Source organism: Heliconius melpomene, chromosome 18 (assembly GCF_056956725.1).
Source record: "Heliconius melpomene rosina isolate 202511_hmr_F chromosome 18, ASM5695672v1, whole genome shotgun sequence".
Taxonomy (NCBI): Eukaryota; Metazoa; Arthropoda; class Insecta; order Lepidoptera; family Nymphalidae; genus Heliconius; species Heliconius melpomene.
In genome coordinates, this window is record NC_140406.1 from 14,192,686 (window position 1) to 14,215,807 (window position 23,122).

At 31.4% G+C, this 23,122-nt stretch overlaps 1 protein-coding gene across 3 annotated transcripts in view; it reads left to right on the forward strand.

Moving 5' to 3' along the window:
• The window catches only part of Cirl (Calcium-independent receptor for alpha-latrotoxin), a 265,280-nt gene that overhangs the window by 145,485 nt on the left and 96,673 nt on the right, over positions 1 to 23,122 (forward strand). For all 3 annotated transcript variants that reach the window (XM_085202511.1, XM_085202509.1, XM_085202510.1), the window contains exon 2: positions 8,102 to 8,524. In XM_085202511.1, coding sequence (XP_085058637.1) covers positions 8,143 to 8,524 — 382 coding nt within the window. In that variant the 5' untranslated portion in view covers positions 8,102 to 8,142. The remainder of the gene's footprint in view (positions 1 to 8,101; positions 8,525 to 23,122) is intronic.

Here is a 23,122-nt window from a genome sequence, read left to right on the forward strand (position 1 = left end):
GATGTGCTAGAGACTTATTTTGAATTTCTTATTTGTGGCTCTAACTTAATTTTGGTAAAGAAGTGACAAATCACTAAATTTTTTGCTTTTGTCCATATTAAGATAATCGCCGCGCTTTTAATTAATATACAAATTAGTAATTTCATATATTTTTTTAATGTACCCTTAAAAACTCACAAAACTATATTTATTTTTGAAATTATCTATTCTCTTCTCAACTGCCATGAAAATCAAAGTCGAGAAACTCATCAATTCATACAATAACATATTTGTGTAGGTGTATAGAAAAACAAAAAGGTGTATGACACATTTATTTCCAACTAAAAGTAAAATAAGATAGTACGTAATATTTTGCATTTCGATTCTAGATTTTAGTCTAGATTTTATGTGAGCTATGAAATATTGCATACAGTTGAAACATAAAATATTTCATATACATGCATATATATGTACATAGATACAAAACAAACATTTCTACAAATAGTAGAGCTTGCTGTCCAGTGACTTTTTTTTTGGGATTCAATACTCGATACTGAAATGGACATCGTCCTGCCTATAAATCACGATATATCTATTTAGATGGTTTGACAATTTCTTCTACTGTGTCCAATTGTAAACACGGCGGTTGCGGGTTCAATCCCTAATTGGGGGAATGGGAAAAATGTTTAAATTATTTTCATTTTTCTGTTTAAACACGCAATATTTCAAAAATTGTGCGGATAGTGGAGAACGCTGTATGTAACTATACATATTTTTTATATATAAACCAAAATAATTCCCATTCCATACAAAATCCTTTATACATAAACAAGACTAAGTACCAAAATAAAAGGACATGCCCAACTAAGCACTAGAATTAATTTGTACAATAAATTTGTTCCAAGCTGACACTGACGTTTAGCTTTTCTGCTTTAGCAAAATGTAAGTTTAGCAAAAAACTTGCGAAACCAAGATAAAACAAACGATTCGTCAACTGTGCACCTGCGCTGGGTCCTAGGGATTGCGAGGATAAATTACTATGCATTTCTTACCCCCCTTCATCTGTCAACGAGTTGTTGCAAATGGTTAATTTAGTTAGAAGCCAAGTGGATCTAGCTTGGAGGATTATAAATTCATTAGGTTTGCTTATTTTAAGTATTTTTTGATGTAAAGTATTACCTTTGTTGTACTTTAGTTGATAAAAATAAGCAACTGTTGAGTTTCTTGCTGACTCTCCTCACCTGAAGTGTTTTTCGTATAAAAATTGCACTACTGACATTTCTATGTGATCAAGCCACATGATTGTTTGAGAATATTAACTATAAATTATACCATGAATGACATATTTATTATTCAATTATTAGATAAATTATATGCCTAAGTGGCCTACTTGCGACCTATGAAATAGAACGAGTCAAGCGTCAAACACCTAACATCAGCTAAATTAATTAACGAAAATAATAGTTCTAACTGCAGTATAACTTTCATAAAAAAGAGAACTTAATACTTCAACAAAAGCACAAAGCTTCTGATTAAATAACTATTCTTATTTCTATATTATATCTGGCACAACTACTATTGCATTTTTTCCACAAAACCGAGAATGGATTTTAAAGTACAATTTAAAATTGTGTTTGTAAATATTGAATCGCTTTGTGAAAAAGCGCAGTATATAAAAAAAAACTGTGTAAAGTTTTCATGTCGGTATTAATTCTTTGCATATTCATTTAACGCGATAAGTTAATAATTCCCAGTGAACACAAGTTATTTGATAATATAATATTTATATGCTTGAGACAGTCTTAAATACAGTATACGAGTATGTATATCAATATTCTTATGTAGCAATATTTACTAATTTATTACAATACTTACATTACTGACAGAGGGAACCACCACTTTCCACTCTATTTTCAAGACATTGCCTGTTGGGTGGCGAAACTAGGAGGAATAATTGACATAATTATATCCTTGGTTGGAGTCGAACCCACATTCATTGCGGCAACATTCAGATGCTGAATTACTTCCTAACCTGCCTGCTAAATGTTTCGGTAAAAAAAGCAAGAAAAATCGAACAACTCATAATAAATGAAGATAAAACAACTATTGGAAACAAAAGATCACGTCCACGCGATATTTCCACATCTAACTATGAAAAAGAAAATTTGTTCCGTGTCACAATAAAAAGATCGTAACTGAAAATTGTTAGAACTCACCAGGGAGAGGTTCAGAAATTCCAGGGGCTTGAGACCTTTTGCAGGTGCTATGAGTTATTGTATTGCACCAACTCTGCTATTACTTGAAATAGTTTGGGAAAAGCGACAATATAAGAGTGGATGTTTATTGAGCTTTCTGTAATGCTTTTTGGAATTTTCGCGATTTCTTGTTTCTCATTTCGCCTTTGATGTAGTAGATGCTGTATCACTTTTATGATGATCGTTCTAGGTTCAACGCTTTCGTGTGAAAATACATTTGAAAACATGATCATTAAGAAATATGTCGCTATAGGGGATTTAAAATGTATGTGAAAAATATAAATTATAAAATTTGAGGAGAGTTAAAATTTTTGAGATACATTGTTATATTAATTATATATCTACTAATTACATATTAGATTTTATAAATTTCTTATATTGGTAACTTTAATTTTTTTTAACTTAAACATTTAAAGGTTAAGTTAAACATGCTATACGTATCTAGGTACTTATGTTCTTCTTGTTTCTCAACCCTTATTAACAATCTAAAAAACTAATACATTTTAAAATAAAAACATTCTAAAATAAAAAAAATCCTGAAATAGAAACTAATTTCCGTAATTGATATACTACACTTAGCTTAGCTGACCAAATGTACCCATATGCAGCGTACTGGGGATAACAGGGACAGATTAATGACCGAGCGCGATCTGCACCTGAGGCTGTACGAGAACTACTGTGCTCTAATTTTTTACATAGATAGCGTATTTACTTGCTTTGTGTATAGTTGATTTAGTTTTATATAGGGCTATAGATCACTTTGTTTTATAGCTTCACGCTCTATCCCGCGCAGTAGGTTAGCTAAAGGGATTCTGGACACTTAGTGGTAAAACATTCCGTTCCCATTAAGACACTTCCGTTCTCTACTTTTCGCCGCTGGAGGCATTGCGTATTGAGTGGCGGAACCCAACGCGGTGCTTTGCCGCGTTACCAGAACGAGGAATTGAAAATATGAAATATTTCATTTCCTCGAGTGAGAAGCGGTAAGCAAAGATAACTTAGTGTTACATAATTCGTTTTTAATATAATATACAAACTACAATTTTACGTGGATTCAAATCTCAAAATATATGTACAAATAAATATTTTTTTGAGTGTTTTAAAGAACCACGTTAAGAAAAGATCGATTAATTTTATTGGTCATCTATTTTAACAACGAATTAAATATTTAAATTCTGATTTTAAAAGGGTTTAAACATTAATTTAAAATAAAAATACTAACATAGTATTATATATCGTTAATACACAGCTTAGAAAACAATTAACAAAACTATTATCTCGTTACAAATTAAAACATCGTATTATCTCTTTTAAGATAACTCATCTGTAGGTGCAGCATCCATCTAATGCACTGGGATAAGAACTAGATTGATGACGTACTGCATCCGCACCTGAGGCCAGCCGGTTGGAAGATACAAGTGTTTTAGTGTTCCTGTTTTATATAGATTCGGTTATTTTAACGTTGTTCTCTATTTTGTTAGAGAAAGGTAGAACTCTACAGTTTTTTCTATTTGAATAGCACGTTCAACTAAACAAACTCTTTTGCTTTATAATATTAATATATAGAAATATATATTTTTTATTTTTTTAACTTCAGGCTGTTTCCCGCACATGGATATGGATATCTAATGTTAAGGCACTCCGTTCCCATTACGACACTTCCGTTTCCCATTTTCCCCCGAAAATAAAATACTATAAATTGATACAAATGTATTTAATACGAATTCTATAAAAATGCTGGCTAAAACTATAAGCGTTGCCACTAACTACACCTTGATGGTGTCTAAACACTTCAACAATTCAAAAAATCGACATTTCACAAACGAACAAACAAAAAAAAACACCACAATTTCAATGTTATTACTAGGAAGTGGAAAAACAGTATAAAATAAATATCCGCAATAAAGCATCCTAGTTGAAATATTTTACACTCCAAACCGTGCCGGTCATTCGCAAGCACAATCGATCAAAAATAACGAGCTCCCAACAAAAACTCGTTAGTGTAAGTCTAGACCAGCGGACTCAAAACTACGGCTCGCAAATGCAACCCAAGTGCAAGTGCATATCAATTTGACTCGATTTTAAGCCTAGTTCTAGATTTTTCCTCGAAGGCTTTTGTTTTGAATTTAGTGCACCTAGCATATTTAAAGATCTATACTATGATAATACCATTTGATGTTAGTATTAAATAAAATTATTATAAAGAAATATAGCAAAAGTTTTAAGCTATTTGGAATTCGTAGATGTTTTCGTATAATTTATACAAATACAAATTTAATCAATTGTATATTTTTCTTTGTTTGCACTATTATTTTTTTGCCGACAATATAGCGTAAATAAATACACAACTCAATTTTTTACAGGTTTCTCATTTATTTTACTATATAGATCCCTTAGTGTAACTTTAAACACAATGTTTCTAAATAAACATATTGTAAAACAGAGTAATGGATCACGAAGTTAACACTACCTTCAACTCTATCTTGTAGAGTTACAATATATATTTGAGCAAAAACTTTGTATATCATCTCTCATTTCTTGGTATATAATTTCTAATTACATTAAAGAAACTAACTACAAATCGTAGATTCACAATCGCATGATGCTAAAATTGAACCTGTCACATATACCCAATTTGCGGACGTCAAATGTTGGCAGTTTGACAGTGGAACACTCAATTCGCGCCGATTGAAAGTGGAAACCCCTAACCCCCTAGATCACTTTGTTTTATAGCTTCACGCTCTATCCCGCGCAGTAGGTTAGCTAAAGGGATTCTGGACACTTAGTGGTAAAACATTCCGTTCCCATTAAGACACTTCCGTTCTCTACTTTTCGCCGCTGGAGGCATTGCGTATTGAGTGGCGGAACCCAACGCGGTGCTTTGCCGCGTTACCAGAACGAGGAATTGAAAATATGAAATATTTCATTTCCTCGAGTGAGAAGCGGTAAGCAAAGATAACTTAGTGTTACATAATTCGTTTTTAATATAATATACAAACTACAATTTTACGTGGATTCAAATCTCAAAATATATGTACAAATAAATATTTTTTTGAGTGTTTTAAAGAACCACGTTAAGAAAAGATCGATTAATTTTATTGGTCATCTATTTTAACAACGAATTAAATATTTAAATTCTGATTTTAAAAGGGTTTAAACATTAATTTAAAATAAAAATACTAACATAGTATTATATATCGTTAATACACAGCTTAGAAAACAATTAACAAAACTATTATCTCGTTACAAATTAAAACATCGTATTATCTCTTTTAAGATAACTCATCTGTAGGTGCAGCATCCATCTAATGCACTGGGATAAGAACTAGATTGATGACGTACTGCATCCGCACCTGAGGCCAGCCGGTTGGAAGATACAAGTGTTTTAGTGTTCCTGTTTTATATAGATTCGGTTATTTTAACGTTGTTCTCTATTTTGTTAGAGAAAGGTAGAACTCTACAGTTTTTTCTATTTGAATAGCACGTTCAACTAAACAAACTCTTTTGCTTTATAATATTAATATATAGAAATATATATTTTTTATTTTTTTAACTTCAGGCTGTTTCCCGCACATGGATATGGATATCTAATGTTAAGGCACTCCGTTCCCATTACGACACTTCCGTTTCCCATTTTCCCCCGAAAATAAAATACTATAAATTGATACAAATGTATTTAATACGAATTCTATAAAAATGCTGGCTAAAACTATAAGCGTTGCCACTAACTACACCTTGATGGTGTCTAAACACTTCAACAATTCAAAAAATCGACATTTCACAAACGAACAAACAAAAAAAAACACCACAATTTCAATGTTATTACTAGGAAGTGGAAAAACAGTATAAAATAAATATCCGCAATAAAGCATCCTAGTTGAAATATTTTACACTCCAAACCGTGCCGGTCATTCGCAAGCACAATCGATCAAAAATAACGAGCTCCCAACAAAAACTCGTTAGTGTAAGTCTAGACCAGCGGACTCAAAACTACGGCTCGCAAATGCAACCCAAGTGCAAGTGCATATCAATTTGACTCGATTTTAAGCCTAGTTCTAGATTTTTCCTCGAAGGCTTTTGTTTTGAATTTAGTGCACCTAGCATATTTAAAGATCTATACTATGATAATACCATTTGATGTTAGTATTAAATAAAATTATTATAAAGAAATATAGCAAAAGTTTTAAGCTATTTGGAATTCGTAGATGTTTTCGTATAATTTATACAAATACAAATTTAATCAATTGTATATTTTTCTTTGTTTGCACTATTATTTTTTTGCCGACAATATAGCGTAAATAAATACACAACTCAATTTTTTACAGGTTTCTCATTTATTTTACTATATAGATCCCTTAGTGTAACTTTAAACACAATGTTTCTAAATAAACATATTGTAAAACAGAGTAATGGATCACGAAGTTAACACTACCTTCAACTCTATCTTGTAGAGTTACAATATATATTTGAGCAAAAACTTTGTATATCATCTCTCATTTCTTGGTATATAATTTCTAATTACATTAAAGAAACTAACTACAAATCGTAGATTCACAATCGCATGATGCTAAAATTGAACCTGTCACATATACCCAATTTGCGGACGTCAAATGTTGGCAGTTTGACAGTGGAACACTCAATTCGCGCCGATTGAAAGTGGAAACCCCTAACCCCCTAGTCTAGACGATCGTTAATCCAAGAACAAGTTCGTCTCATTCACTCTTATCAAAGTCGCAGGTGTGAATCCCCTTACGGCCCTTAGCCCTCGCTCGATAACACTGTCACGAGCTGATGAATTGCTTATTAGATCGCACATTTTTAATAGAAATGAGATACTGGTATACCATTACTTGTAAGTTTGTAGGGGGGAATTATTATCTTGGATGGTGAATAAAAAAAAAATATGTTCATATTATTAAAGGATTATTTTAAGTTTGAGTCAAAAATTGTATGTGAATTTTGGTTTAGATTATATTAAGCCTCCTGTTTTTTCCGGCATTTGGCGGAGTAAGTAGAGAGAGCCTGGTGTTCAGACAGTCCATTCTAAGCTGTGAGCACTGATGCCTTGAATTAAAAATAATTTATTCCTTTGAATACAAATTAAACACGCAACCTTCACTACAGATGACTAATACCCTATACCATATTATTTGAAAAAAAAACATATTTATCTTTAAAAAAAATTCTATTTCTATAATATTTTACTTGTATCCAATTGTTATCCAATGTATATATTTCTATTTATATAATATTTTACTTGTATCCAATATTTTCTTCTAGCGAATTTATAGACGCTTATCCTATTAAGTTGTTATTTTTTGCTTTACTCCTGCGAATAAGTCCCAATAACTGTCAATTTGCTAAGTGTTCTTTATTATGGATTAACATTTTATAATTACTTTAGGACTAAGTGATCACATATTTTTATATAATAAGTATCTTCGATCTAACCTCTCGATAAAAAGAGCGAACACTTGCAATGTACTTGACAAAAAACTAAGCGGTGAATCAGTCTTCATTCATTTGACCTGCGATGAATTCGCTTACCTATAGAGTCAGTACTTAATGACTCATCTCCGAAACTCTTTTTAGTCATTGCATAGCGACATGTCATAAGAAATACACATTAATCACCAAAAAATCCAGAAAACTTAGTTGCAGACCGTTTTCCATTTTCCGCAATTTTTGAGACATTGAGTGATGAGAGGCGGAATTCACCGCCGCGTTTTGACTACTGGAGCGAGGAAACGAAACCACAACAGTTGCTATTACAATCAGATACTGACTCACTGCTCCACGATGATTATAAACTATTGTATTTTCTTATTATTCAATTACCTTACTAACCAAACTTTCTTTTGTTTCAGATGCCAACACAAGATGGTGCAACTATTTGACTACTCCATGAATGAATGTACATATTAACACCCAAACAAAAAACCAACCAACTATGATTGGGAAACCAGAAACGGTTACAGAACCTTTAGAAAAGGTCATAAAGAACAAAAGGAACAGTCTCCTAGATCTAAAATCACTTCTAGAAGACAGAGGAGGCGTTATTCACTCTAGTACACACGGTTTTAAACGTAGTGTCTTTGAAAAGGATAAAATTACTAGCGATAGTGTGAACTATTTCAATAGTTTTAGTTTCGATACAACTTTTAGTGAAAGCAATAATATGAGGTGTAAAGGTAGAGGACGGTGCTGTAGACTTAAAACTTTAGTGTTTTTGTTATTAGTGGCCATCTTCGTTGATACAAGACTGCAAGTGGAAGCGAGAAGTCCAGCAGGTACGTGGTATATTTAATTTCTATTCCAATAATTTAAGCTTAGTTCTATATTACAAGATAAATTATATGGAAATTAGTATTGAAAACTACACATAAATTTAGTCTTCTCAATAAATCTTTCGTGGTTTTGCAGATAGGTTAATGTGATTAATTTCAAAATTATTGTACTCCTATTTTAAATCAATATTATATGATTATAAAAGATAATTCCCATTAGTCAGAAAAGGAAAAATACCCGAAAACATTTATTCAGAAAAGAGAAAAAACCCAAAAAATCAATTGTTTAAAAATTCTGCCTAACCAATTGTAAACAATTGCGGTTTCATTCATAAAACATATTTTTATGACTAACTTTGACACACTAAGATTATTGTAATTCGAACTGTTAAATGCTTAGTCATAGATTTGGTTCTTTACGTTGTAGGAGGTATTTACTTAATACATTAAACTTTTGTTTTAACTATACAAATTAAATAAGCGTGTATAAACTATGAATCATTATATTCCAAAAAATAAAACGAAAATTGTGATAAAACAATATATTCTTTTTAATATTTTAAACAAGAATTCAAATGAAACGAGAAAAACGTAGTGTTTTGACATTGGGTTCTTTATGTTTACCTTTCTATATGCGAAAAATGATTGAATCTGAAAAACGCAAGTGTACAATCCTTAATTAATACAAACACATTCACATTAAATTGTATAAACTATAAACGTACAGACACATTATGTTAAATCACTTTAAAAACCCATTTACAAGTAACTACCCACACTTTTAATAGAAAATTAAAGAAAAATTTCTAAGAGAGCAGCAATAACTTACCTCACAAACGGGCTGTAAGCATACATAAATCGTTACCAGTTCTCAACAAGTGCTTAAGACGGTCTTAGCTACTCTAAGAAATAGTAATGGAAACAATGATTTTTTTATGCCTCCCTTTGTTTTATGTTCTATATTATATTACTATACAAATATAGAAGTATTTTTTTTATATTATAGCAACTATAATATTGTGTTTTTTTGAACCTAGTTTCTTAGTTTGCAAAAAACGACTTCTTTTAAATGCGAAGGGTGTTTCAACATTAGGTTCCCAGATTCTATGTATATCTTGCTAGTTTGGCGTAAAGCGTAAAACTAAAACAAACGTATATCTATTTACATTTAAACATATGTATTTACTAAGCATATAATAACCAGCTCTCAGACTGTATTTAGAAGTATCAACGACGTTAAATTTGCAAATCTCTTCAAAGGCCTTCGTTAAGCAAAAAGCCGCTCACAGGCGAATGTCTAAAAATAAATACCAAATATACTCATACAATATAAGACAAGACGACGTTCAACACGTATGCATATTATTAATAAATATATAAACTATTTATGTATGTGAATTTAATTAAAATGGAAAGCTGTTTTAGTTATAGTTTATTGGTTAGATATTGAAGAAATCATGGGTTCAAATCTTCCTTGCTATATGAACTAATAATATATGGTCATAAAATTATAATATTTCTAAACAAAATCATATAAAAGCTAAAAAATATAACGTAGGCAGGAGAAATTGTAATACAATATTCAATACAAGAGTTTTAGCTTAAAGCTTAACGGTATGTCTCAATTAACGTGTCCTAGCAAAACATATAACACTATTGTTTCTGTACTAAACCTCGTGATTCACACATCGATTTTAGCACTTTAATTTAGAAATGTGTGCTATTTTTCACATTCATGTTATTTTGAGAAATCGACTGCATTTCAAATGAAGTTATTTTTATATTCAATTCGATATGATGCTCGTAGAATCGTTCGGTCGGAACTTTATAACAATGTAGAAATGTGTTATTTCTTATTTCATCTTATTTTCGGATTTTTGGTGTATTTGTGGTACTGTAAGTTAATAAATTTATATATAAATATATAGTAGAAATTTAGCTTAGATCTTAAGAAATTTTAGAACAACTTTAATATAAGTCTTAGTAATAAATAATTAACTTTCAACTATTTACTGTTTACATAAAATTATTCTGTTAATCCCAAACTTTTACTTAAGAGAGAAATTTTAAGAAATTTCTGAAATAGCAAAACTCAAAATTGCTTTTAAAATAAACGAAATGCTAAAAGCTTATATTATTATAACAATTTGTTAAATTAAAGGTATACCTAAACTAAACTAAAACTAAAATATGATAAGACCTTCCGTCAAACACAAGGTAACTCGTAATGTACGTCACCTGTCAAGAAAACACCACTAGCTACTAACTTGGATGAAACTGTAGGCTGGGAAACTTGCTAGTTTAACTTTGTAACGAATCCACTATTGTACTACGATTTTGATCTGTGTACCTTGTGTAGGTGGTAAGTATTATATGTTATTACTTTGGACTTCTGTTTGATGGTTAGAGAAAACTTTGTGATAAGAGACCATATATTCTTTCTTTATTTCTGGTTTTGTCATTTAACTTTAGATGTATTTATGTTATAAATAAATATACATAATGTTGAGTTTCCAATCATTCTTTATATTTATTTATAATAGATAGTTCACAGTTTAGAGGAAGGCTATTTTAGATGACATTAATCGTTTTAATTTACGGGAAGAGTTTGTGTGTCATACTATGTTTTAGATACATAGAAAAACATCACTTTTATCAAACATTTAAAATGAAAAGCTCAAAGCTTATAAAGCACTTCACGTAATAAATCCTAAATTCCGAAAAAAGTATAACCAATTGATTGAAGTATCGAAAACAATACACACACCGAGCCACTTAACTAATCATTTAGATTGCCAATACCAGCTGAACCATGAACGATGGAAAAAAAATAGAAAAAACAAATAGAGATGAAAAAATTTAAACAATATCTCTTAATTGCTTAAACTGGTATGGCATAACCGTTTAATCCTCATAGAAAACAGATTGCAAAGGAAAAAGAACCTGCAAAATATGAGGTAAACCGAGAAGTCCAATCATACCATAATCCATTAAGATTTTCCTACGCTTCGTCGAACGCACTTCCAAAGTCCCGCGAGGTAAATATTTCACCCCCCCCCCCACTCCCAAGTATAATATATTCCGCACCCCTCATCTTGCCATCCCTGTTTTGCATGAAGGGGGAATTTAAATTGTGTAATCTAACTTTCAATTCATTCATACATACAGCGCCATCTCTAGGTGATGTATTGAAACGTAATTGTTAGTCATTTGGCCTGTGGCATTGAATCAAAGTTTAGATTTATTGTAAGTTTCGTTATTACTGCGGAGTTTTTTGAAAATTTTATGACTTTTTTATTATCGTCAATTTTAAAATATTTAGATTATGTGGGATAGGCCGATATTACCTTAGAACACACGTTTTAAATTTAGAGACCCTTTATTGGCATAGGATGTAATCGTATACAATGGTTAGTTTTTGCTTTAACCCGACGTAAAGTTTGCTCGAATCCGAGAAGTCTAGTTATAATCACGGCGTTGACTTTTAGAAAATGGGGACTCAACAAGCAATAACTCGAAAATTAAGCAGAAATTGGGGAATGGAGAGCCTAATAAGTTTTTGCTTACCCACTTATGGAACATGATAGGAAAACGCGTGAAACATGAAGTTAGTCATACTACTGTGTTCGGTTACGCAAACCCACACGATATATAAAATGAAAACCGGTATAAAATATTTTTTATTACCTTAAATTAATATGATGTAGTAATTAAAATAGAAATCAAAATGGAATACAGTTAATATTTCACATAAAATAATATAATATATATATCATAATTCTGTGAAATTGTCATCAAAATGTTATTCTCGTTGCAATAACGTTAGTTCAAAACCGAATCTTCACGAGCTCCAAGACTGACGCAAGTTTCTAAATAACATTCAAATTGAAATTGGTTTTTGTTCGAGGTTCTGTATTTGACTTACAGTATTTAGTGGGGCATAGATGATTGTTGACTTCTCTGAGGTTTTCGTAAAACGAAAACTATATGCTTAAGATTTTTTTCGCTTCGTAGGTATATTAGCTTACTAAGCAGAAGAAACATATTGTCAAGACACTCCATTTTCACTTTATTTTTTTTTCTTTACGCCCAATTTTTGAATGGCGGAACTCAATTCAGAAAAAAAATACACTGAAGCTGTTATGGCGCACTAGTTGACTTGTTCATATATCTTGTACTATTATAGTAAGAATGAAGGAAAAGTTAACTGCTTATACGGAAAGCTTATAGTCTTTCTAACATTCATTGGCATAGAAATTAATGGATACGGGTGGACCGTACCTAGCCCAAAAAATTTACTTAAAAATATTAACCCTGAAACAAAAAAAAACAATACACAAACAGCTATGTTCAAAGCTTAAATGAATGAATCAAATTTCTATATACGACCATTCTAATATTATCAGTTAAAATCACTTTGCCGTATCATATAGAACAACTCCATTATAAGCGTCCTTTAATTAAATTACCGCCCATGTTTTTGGGCGGAAACGGTTTTTTCTTTTGTAATTGAATTGTAAGGATTTATAGCGATTCTTGTCAAACATTGAGTAGCGCTAGAAATATTTTCGAATTAAATTTTCGGTAAAGGTTCTCGGTATTTTTTTCTTTCGTTTGGATATTTCAACAATTATCTTAATAGATAACTGATATCACTAAATTGTAGGCTAAACAATAAATTTAAATTGGGACAATTCTTGTTCCCCTTTTTCTTATTTTGTCAAAAATTATATTGCTTGGAATTTTTATTACACTTACATACTGACGCTTGCTTGAACATATTGTAATTTAATCTAATTTATATTTTTATGTATCTTATAGGAAATACTAAGCAACACATACACCTATTCATAATGTACAAGCACATATAAACAATAAATTACACGTTAACTACTATTTAACACAGATTTTACGTATACATTTTTTATATCCCCGAAGAAACAAAAAGTTACAGTATCAGTTGAAAAAGACGAAAAAGCCCCACATACATATCTTATAAAGATCTCATTTGTGAAAGGTTCCGCTTATCAAACGAGAATTGCAATCAGTGCAAATGAATGTAGCCGTCTGTTCGGCATCATCAAATTAACTTCAAAAAACGTCCAAGCCCTACTATCTAACTTTGTACTATATTAAGTCTTTTTAATTACATTTTTAGCTCTACCTATAGTAGTTATCCTGCGTATAGTAGGGTAGGCAGAAGAAACTTAGTGTTAAGATACTCTATTCTCCATTTTGCGAATCAAATATCTCTATTCCTAATTTTGAAACATTTCGTGTTGAATGCCGGAACATGGCGGCGCGCCTTTAACTTATTACCAGAGATAGAAAATTGAAATAATTATTTACTCATGTGAGAAAATCGAACCCTCAACCGTCGGTGTCAGACGTTCCGCCTCTGTGCCTCGACGGTCTCTATTTAATTAGACTGATGCTAGTGTTGTTTCTAAAGAGTGCAAATGAGGTAAAATAACTACTACTATTACTACTTATATACATATCTAAGTCTTATGTACTTATAAAATGCATAAGAAAAATGATAATAAAAAAATATACTATAAAAAGATTTTCAATTTGCATAAATATGCACGTTAAAACTTTTCAATTTTCATGTCCTGTTAAAAATTTGGAGCTTAAAAGCATTTTTATTAATAAAACTTTGCCATTGTATTGTTTTATATTCATATTTTTACATTTATAATAGTTGAGACCGTAGTGACGCAGTGGGCCAGCTACTATAAAATATAATGGTTGTAGCTTCCATTCTCTCTCAGAAAAATGAGTACTAAATTACATCCCCCTACCTCTTGTAGACTATATACCGAGTTAAGTTACGCCAATCTTCTTTTCAAACTAGTTAACACTTGGAACCTAACTGAAGAGACCTTCACTTTTTCCAATGTCATCATTCTCTTTTATATTGAGAGGTACTTAAAATTAGATAAAGGGTGGCTGAGGGTAAGTAGCTTGCACATTTTAACCCCTTGATTACATTATCGTTACACTATCTACATTTTGATAACTGCGAAATCAAATTCCTCTCAACACAAATTCAAATACCTAAATTTAAATATACTTAATATTCAAGTATATTTTTTTGTAATATTGTGTTTTACCGTCTGGTAGTCTATTCCATCAACAATTAATGCCTTAAAAATCTGAAAGATTCAAACAGTGAGTGACAAATTATTACGTTGAATCATTGGACAACTGTTTAATAACGCAACTCAACGCCGCGCTTTAGATATCTACTAACCATTGCAAATAATGCTTTAAGCTTCCAGCGCCTAAATGTTACGGAAAAAAAAGACTTTAATCACTCCCGAAAAGCACTACAATCCTACAATAATAACTAGCGACTAGACGTAATAACTTCTTGATGTAACGAGAGACCACGCACTGAAATACGAAGCGAAATTAATAAAATTTGGCATACAGCCAATATTCCATTATGGCAAGTACTCCTGAAAAGAATCAGCCTCTAAATTGATATTGCATAACGAAATGTTACTGGGGCTTAATGCGGTTCATTTGTGTGCAGATGCTTTTTACTCAACTGTGGAGGAAGATAAAGAGTATTATGTATGTTAATTATATATATTTGATTGTATTTGGTTGCGCCACTCGTGGCGAAAGGGCTGTCAGTGTGTGTGAACCAAAACATTTAGTTTAATATTATTGTCTATCAATTTTTAAACATTTAAATACAATAGCTAAAGTCAATAGCGACACATATTTCGTTACAGTAATAAAAGTAGATTAATAGTAATTTACATTGAATATAAAAAAATATCTCGTTATTTAATATTTTAACTACTTCACTTCAAGGTGTGCGTTATGTTTTGCTGTATTAGTTACATAGAAGACGTTACTGTTTCTAAAATACATCTAAATAGATTAAAGAAGATATTTAAAATAAATAAATAAAAGAAGTGAATGAAACTTCCATGTTCCATTTTCCGCCAAATTCTGGACACAATGTAGGTTGATAACAGACCAAAGAAATGAAGATATTAAATATTTAATTTTCCCGAGTGGAAATCGAATCCACAACCTGTCGCGTTCACAGCCTTACTTTGTACCCCAGCGCCACCACAGGCCTACGAGAGATCTTTTAACTAAAATATTTAGTTGAAATATAATTATCTATCATATATCCCGCACAAATAATAATATAACTAAATTTACCGCTTAATCTGACATAGTTGTATCTAATATCCACTCTATATACACAAAACAACCATTTGTTATTTATTCAAATCAGCACTTCCTCGTTATAGCACTACCCATTGATATGAAGCCAAACCCAGCAAATTTATTATTTCCGATTGTCCCGTGCACCTAAAGGGATAATCGAGCCCTTATAATATGATAGGTGTTTTAATTACACGGGATTGTATGGAAATCGGTTGCTATGTATCATAGCCGCCCTTTTGTTGTCCTGGATGGAATATATTTAGGGTCCTTTTTTTTATTTTACGTCTGAAGTTCGTGCGTTCGTGAAGATGATTTATTTATTTTATTCTTTATGTGAATATCGAACCTGCAACCATCACGTGTTCGGTCACACCCTTTCAAACTACGCAACGACGACTTTTCTCCTTTTTTATAAGTAAAACATATCAAGTTTCCTTTCAGCTGTTAAAAACTAACAACTTAGATATAATTTTAAAGATGACAACATAGCCCTTTCAGGTGGACGTAATTGAAAATTGCCGGTAATGATCTATTGTGTATTGTATTTTAGACTTTATGTCCTTTCTATAAGGTTTATTATATAGTATGAGATGGCTGAAGTATAATTTATAGCTTTGTATAAGCTAAGTTTAGGACAATAGGTTATAAGAGATGACAGAGACATAACGATGATGTAAAAGGATATTGAAAGTTATAATAAAATTTATAATATTATTTATTATATTATGACGTGGTATATATTGTATAGTACTGGGTTCAAATCTAACTCGGAATATTCTTAGGTGCAGTCAGATAAATTTCGGCGTTGAGTTACGTAATATTAAGTAGAAGATACATATTAAAAAAACAAGCCTTTTTTTATAGCTCGTTTAATTTTAATAAAAACTTATTTATTTATAAATCAGCTATTTTCTATTAGTTAGGTACTTGACCTATAAAAAAATGTATTTTATTTTTGTATTTATTTGCATCAGATATCGTTCTTGTATATCTCGAGAGAGGGTCACTTGTATAGATTTTTATACGTTCTCGCCCCCAAGTAGTAAAGGTAAGTAAAGGAAGTTGATCGCAAATTGCTCTCACAACTTTATGCTACCTATGGGCGCATCGTTGAATACGTTCAATGCATTTACTTACAAAGTGGGGGTAAATATTCAAAGATCTATAAGAATAAATCTTCGTGATCTTTTCTCTAGTAAATATAAGAGAGAAGCAATTTTGTTTCCGTAGACTGTTCAACTATAGTAATACAATTTAAATCTACTTAAAAATAAAAACTAGGTTTTACAGTTCCCTCTCCGCTATGCTTTCCAGGAAATCTACGGGACAAAAGTCCGCGTTCTATCTCGCGTAGTTTAGGATTTGCAGTGTCTGTCAGTCACTCAATAACGGAACAGTTCGGATTCCTGGATTAAATAATTAAATACAATTCTTCAAATAAACTTAACAATTTCTCACCCCAATGGGAAAATTTCCAAAAAAGTCTTACTAAGCTGTTTTGTTCACCCCTTTTATATTATAAAGATAAAAATCTAAATATAAAAGAAATATATTTTTTTCAGAAAACTTATAAAAAATTTAACGTAGCGGAATTCGAACCCGTGATTTCCACCACTACGCCGTTCTTTAAAAAATGTTTTCCCTAAACCAAATCACGTATAGCATCAAGTTGTAGCCATAAAACAAGAGCTATACAATCATTGCTGCTCTGACCAACCGTCCCCTGTTGAGTCGGCAATGCACCTCAAGGGACCAACTAGCTGAACCTACCCTGTAACATTACTTTCAACGTGGGCCTCTCCATTTGTTACCGTGTAATCTGAGAGAGAAGAAAATGAAAGGACTTAATTTATCTAATATTAAAAAAAATAAGACTTGTGGCGCCTGGGCTATCGGCAGAAACGTGAGAGAGTTCGATTCCCACTTGGAGAAATGAGTTGTTTTCCTCACTCTGGTAACAAGATTAAGATCGACCACGCGCCACTCAACGCTCAAGGTCTGGAAAGTGGGGGCGGGAGATATCTTAACACTAGGTGCCCTTTGTGGAAATATGCGAGAAGTGAAAAAAAAAATCAGCAAGCAAGCAATAACAGTTTATCATGTCATATCTTTTTATCCACGTCTACCACAAAAAAAATACATTTAATTTTATATTAGAAATCATCAATTCTCAAAACTAATATGTTACTCTAATCTATAAATAGTATTTTCATCGAACTCCTAACCTTTGTCATAGGATGCATGTAGTTTTATATAGCAGCTTAGGGGGTGGAGGTTAATTTGTATTATGCTTAGTCAGAACCATTGGTGAGTTCTCACGTGCTATGATCGCAAGTGAACTTCATTCAGTAAATGTAGAGTAGCTTGTGATTGAAAGCAAAATTATAGTATGAGCTTTGAGTAGCGTAACTCATTGCTGCGCTTCATCTCACTAGTTGGGAAAAATCTGAATAAATCATTCCCTCGAATGGGGATCGAACTCACAACCATCGCATTTACAGTAAAATTCCAACTTAATGTGTCGCTATGGCTTGAAAAGAAAAATCCAAATTTAAAACTTTTTTTGGGTCTGGTTATGTTAAGTACACCGTTGAGTTTTTGTTTAGCTAACTGCCATATTTTGCATAAACGTAGAAAACGGAGAACGGAGTACTGTAAAAATAGGTTCTCTCTTGTTACTTTTTATTACGAAGGCGACACGTCAAAACAAAAGATTTTTATTATTAACTTTTCACCGCAAAAGGACATAAGTCATTTTACATTATGCCAGTGATTATCATAACTGTCATATCGCAGCTTTCAATAACATTGTGGGAGTGAAATATTGCCGCGATACTTCTTCTTGATTAAACTTAATAACTATATTTTGTATGAGTAATGTTGGAATTTTAAATTCATATTATCGTTTGACATAAGAGGACGTGGTTTTCGAAAGAAGTTAATAGATTTAATCGCAAAAAAATACTATTACCTAATGTAATCTATATATATAAAATCGAAAGGTCACTCACTCATCACGAAATCTCAGAAACTATAAGTGCTAGGAATCTCATGTTTTGCATAGGAGTTATTTATTTATAGGACGTAGGTGCTCGCTAAAACGTTAATTTGCAATATTAGACTTCGAAGGGGTTGTTTTGGGGGGGTTGAAAGTTTGTATGAAACTTCGTTACTACAAATGCTAGGAGTCTTAAATTTTGCATGGACGTCACTTATTGGACTTAGGTACTCATGGAGATAGAAATTAATAATAACGTAGTTCACGCGGGCGAAGCCACGGGCGGGCCGCTAGTATGTTTATATATTCGTGATAATTTCTTAATGTATAAGAAACGTTGTCAATATTAAATGAAATCAATATAAAAGACATTCTCTGGTTTCATTACTCTACATTGCGTAGGACAGGAACGCGTTGGTACGAAAATAATGGATGCCATGAATGGCTGAAATGGTATAGCACTTAGGTATTGTAATGATTCTTCTTTATCAGAAACTAGGTTTCTCGTTATTACTCCTATCGTATTCATATATAGAGAAAATTAGTTTTGTTATTTGGTTTAGTGACTTTGGTAATAATAGGCTTTATTTCTAAAGTTTAGCTATTAGGGACATATAAGTAAATATTTTCTTTGTTCACAAGTATATTATAATATAGTTAGTTATATTGTTTGTTGTTTCTTAACTAAATTACAATAATTGTATGAATGAATTATACATTTTTGTACCTTTTCACATTACTCATGTATCCTTTTTTTCGCTAGAATTTGTAAATGAAAATAATTTAAATATAAATTTAATGATTATACTGCATATGAATTAAATAGAATATAATATATAACACAGACAGTTACAATTTCCAAATTGAAAAGTTTTAATTATACGTAAAGTGAAGAAAACTAGTCGCTAAAGGTCTGATACTTGAAAGGCCTATCAAAATAGCCACTACACGTTTTGGCTCTTAGTTCGGTGTTATTTCGAAACTTTGCCCCCAGCTGTTGGAGGCAATTCGTCGCGTACTTTAGAAAAATTGTATAATTTTTTTTTCTTTTCTTAACCCTAAAGAAAGCTCTTTTCTTATCACCTTTGGTTTTTCCTGTGCGACATAATTTTCCGATGTAAATATGAAAAGTATCTCCTGGTGTTGAAACATCAGAGTGTCTTAACACTAGGTTCCTTCTGCCTACCCTGCTGTTTGCGGGATGCTGCGTGTAGCTAAAAAATGATATATTAAATTTAAAAAATATGAAATTGAACTTCTTCAATAGCTACCTAAGATTTTTTTTTCATATGTTGACATTTGTTTTTTCTATAAGGTTCTGTATATACGATACTTTCTAATTGCCTAATCTATATACTGCGGGCATAGTGGGCTATATCAAAACGATTAACGTGATTTAATACTTATAACCAATAACCTTACTCGATGTCGATGTAGTATCCCACGCAAATAGATTTTCTTAACTCGAACCACTATTTCTTGAGATTAGAACTTCCAACCAAACTAACACTTCAGCTTTATAATATCAGTATTGGAAATGCGGAACTATAGATATTTTCTTCTATTTTTCTTCTTTATCTATATTCCTAAACTGTCCTAGAAGGTACGGTCTTTTTATAGAATGTAAAGTGACGTCAATTACAATTTATGTCAAAAATTATAAAAATACTAGCGGACCCGGACGCGGCTACGCCTGCTTGAAATATAAGAATATAATTTCTATAGAAATATAATTTCAATCTAGATGAAATGCTAAAAGTGACTAATATATTTATTTTCATAAGGATGAATATCAAAATGACGCGGTAACGAACGCGGTTGCGTAGCGACGACGGTTGTTATTAACATGGCAGAATAAATTGCATGTCAAATTAGAAAGTATTTTTATTTATTAGTATATATGTGTAATGTAATATTATATAGCCTATAGCACTTCTGAAGAATGCAGCTTTCATACAAAACAAAAACAAAATAAATCGATCCAGTAGATCCAGAGATCTTAGCGTTCAAACAAACAAACAAACAAACAAACAAACTCTTCCGCTTTATTATATTAGTATAGATTATATTAGTATAGACTTACAAATAAAAAACTTCTATTGTCACTTCCCTTACTTTGCTTTTAAGCCTTCTAAATCAAATTATTAAAGTGTATCATATCATGCGATATGACCATCCATCATCTATTTCTGGAGTAATTAGTGGATAAAGTTGATTAATTCTTTAATATGTTAAAGTTGTGATATGAAAGATGTTCAGAATATACATACTACGTTATTCAACTATTCTGTTTCCTCTTATCGATAAAATTCACTAATTAGTTTACTTCCATTAGTCAATTTTATAAATTTCCTGGTTTCATCATAAATAATTATTTTATATCCAAACAATAATATAAAAAAAACAAGCATTTACTATTAAAAAGGTAATAAAAATCGTGTTTTACATCGATACAACAAAATGAAGAATTATAGCTCGATGCATTTCAAAATTAATTTCATTGGTTTGCTTAAGAATTAAATATGACATTATAAAGTTCTATAAATTTAAGACCACCCGGTCAGTTTAATTAATAGTCTTAAGACGCACGTCATAATCTAAATCATGAGAGGAATTTCATTTATATTGGACTTAGAGCTCTTAACTGGATAGGGTTTATTGGTGTGGAGTGGGGTATTAGGTAGAGATAGCAAGTTCAGTTTCCAGCAAGGGTGAATAGAATTCTTATAGATATTTTACAAGAATATTATTTATTATTTTTATATTAATATTATTCACATTTAATATATTACAAATTGTTTTTCATTTATTATGTTCTTTAAAATTTTTTAATAAAGTTTGTACTGACGCAAAACAACGCATTTATAGTAAATATAATTTTTGTCAAGTTGAGAGAATGAAAAAAAGCGAGAGAGAATGAAGAAAAGAGCGAGAGAGAAAAAAAAACCATTCCCTCCTGTGGGAATCGAACCCACAACCGCCCCGTTCACAGTTAGATACATTACCGACGCAGACGGCCCCTGGTGTCAACATTAATAATATTTATAATTTAATTGCCATATCCATAAGCCAACGCAGTACGGCTGGCGTATATTTCACATTGAGCTATCAATCTTGCACCCACACAAAGATTTATGGAACGACGACTCTTTTCATTTTTATTCAAATTTTAATACCCATCTGATGAGTTTATTTAATTTAATACGACCAGTGTAACGGCTCTAATGATTAATTGTGTTATGTTGATTACTTTGATTCCAAAGTATTTATTTGTAAATTAAAATTAGAAAAATATTAAAATTGTATATCTTAAAATAAATGCGACCATTGTGGCTCAGTAGTATAGGGTCTGGTTGTAAACGTGTACGATATCGTCCCCACTCTAAGAATTGAATTAATTTAAATTCTGTGCCAGAGCATGAGAGAGCTTGGCGTTAAGTTCCGTCTTATTTTCATTTTTACAATTTGAATAATACCTGCTTTAGTTGTTATGAGAACGAAGAAATAAAAATAATTTAATCCCCGAGTCGGAATCGAACTCAGGAAACGTCGCATTTACAATTATACGGCTTTAAACACATTGAAAATACAATAAGTGAAGTTTATAGGATTATAAACGTTTTTTAACAAAAAATATGTTACACCTCTTTGCTTTGGACCGTCTATTTATAACTGTTATTATTTTATTGTCACCATTTTATTAATTCCCTAATTGATTCCTGTATCTTATCGCTCAAATGAAACCGATTCATTAAAAGCTTGTTCCTTAATAAATGTTTATTTTATCACTAGCTTTCTATCTGTCATAATAAATTACATTACACAAGTATGTGAGATATATAATTTTTATGTTTTTTTATATCTTTATAGTTTCTGCCACGGTCATGCACCTGCCTTAAAAGGGTCAGCTGTCTGTAATAGAGAAAAACCAAATTTGTTATTTTGTGTTTTCTTTTTAGTTTTACGCTGTATCCCGCATATAGCAGGGTAGGTAAAGGGAACCTGGGAACCTAGTGCTAAGGCATTTCGTTGGCCACTTATTCTATGTAACAACTGGTATTCTCTAAAAGCCTACATTAGACTTTCTTTTTTGAGGATCTACAGAAATGATTAGTGCTGTCATTAAATATACATATAACGTGCTAGTAATACCGAAACGCTCAAATAGCGGCAGCGAAAATTAATTTTCACAAAAAAATAATTCGTTGCTATCAACATTCCGTTTTAATCGCCCCTCATTACGAACATCGCGTCGTAACGGAGCCGCGTTTTGCGTGAATTTTAAATCGCAAGTGACGTTACTACCAATTTAGCTTTTTTTTTTATTATGGGAGTTGAATGGTTTAAATTTTAAAACTTAAGTAGGTAAACAGTTCGATATCAGTGTAAATTTACGCATACTTTAT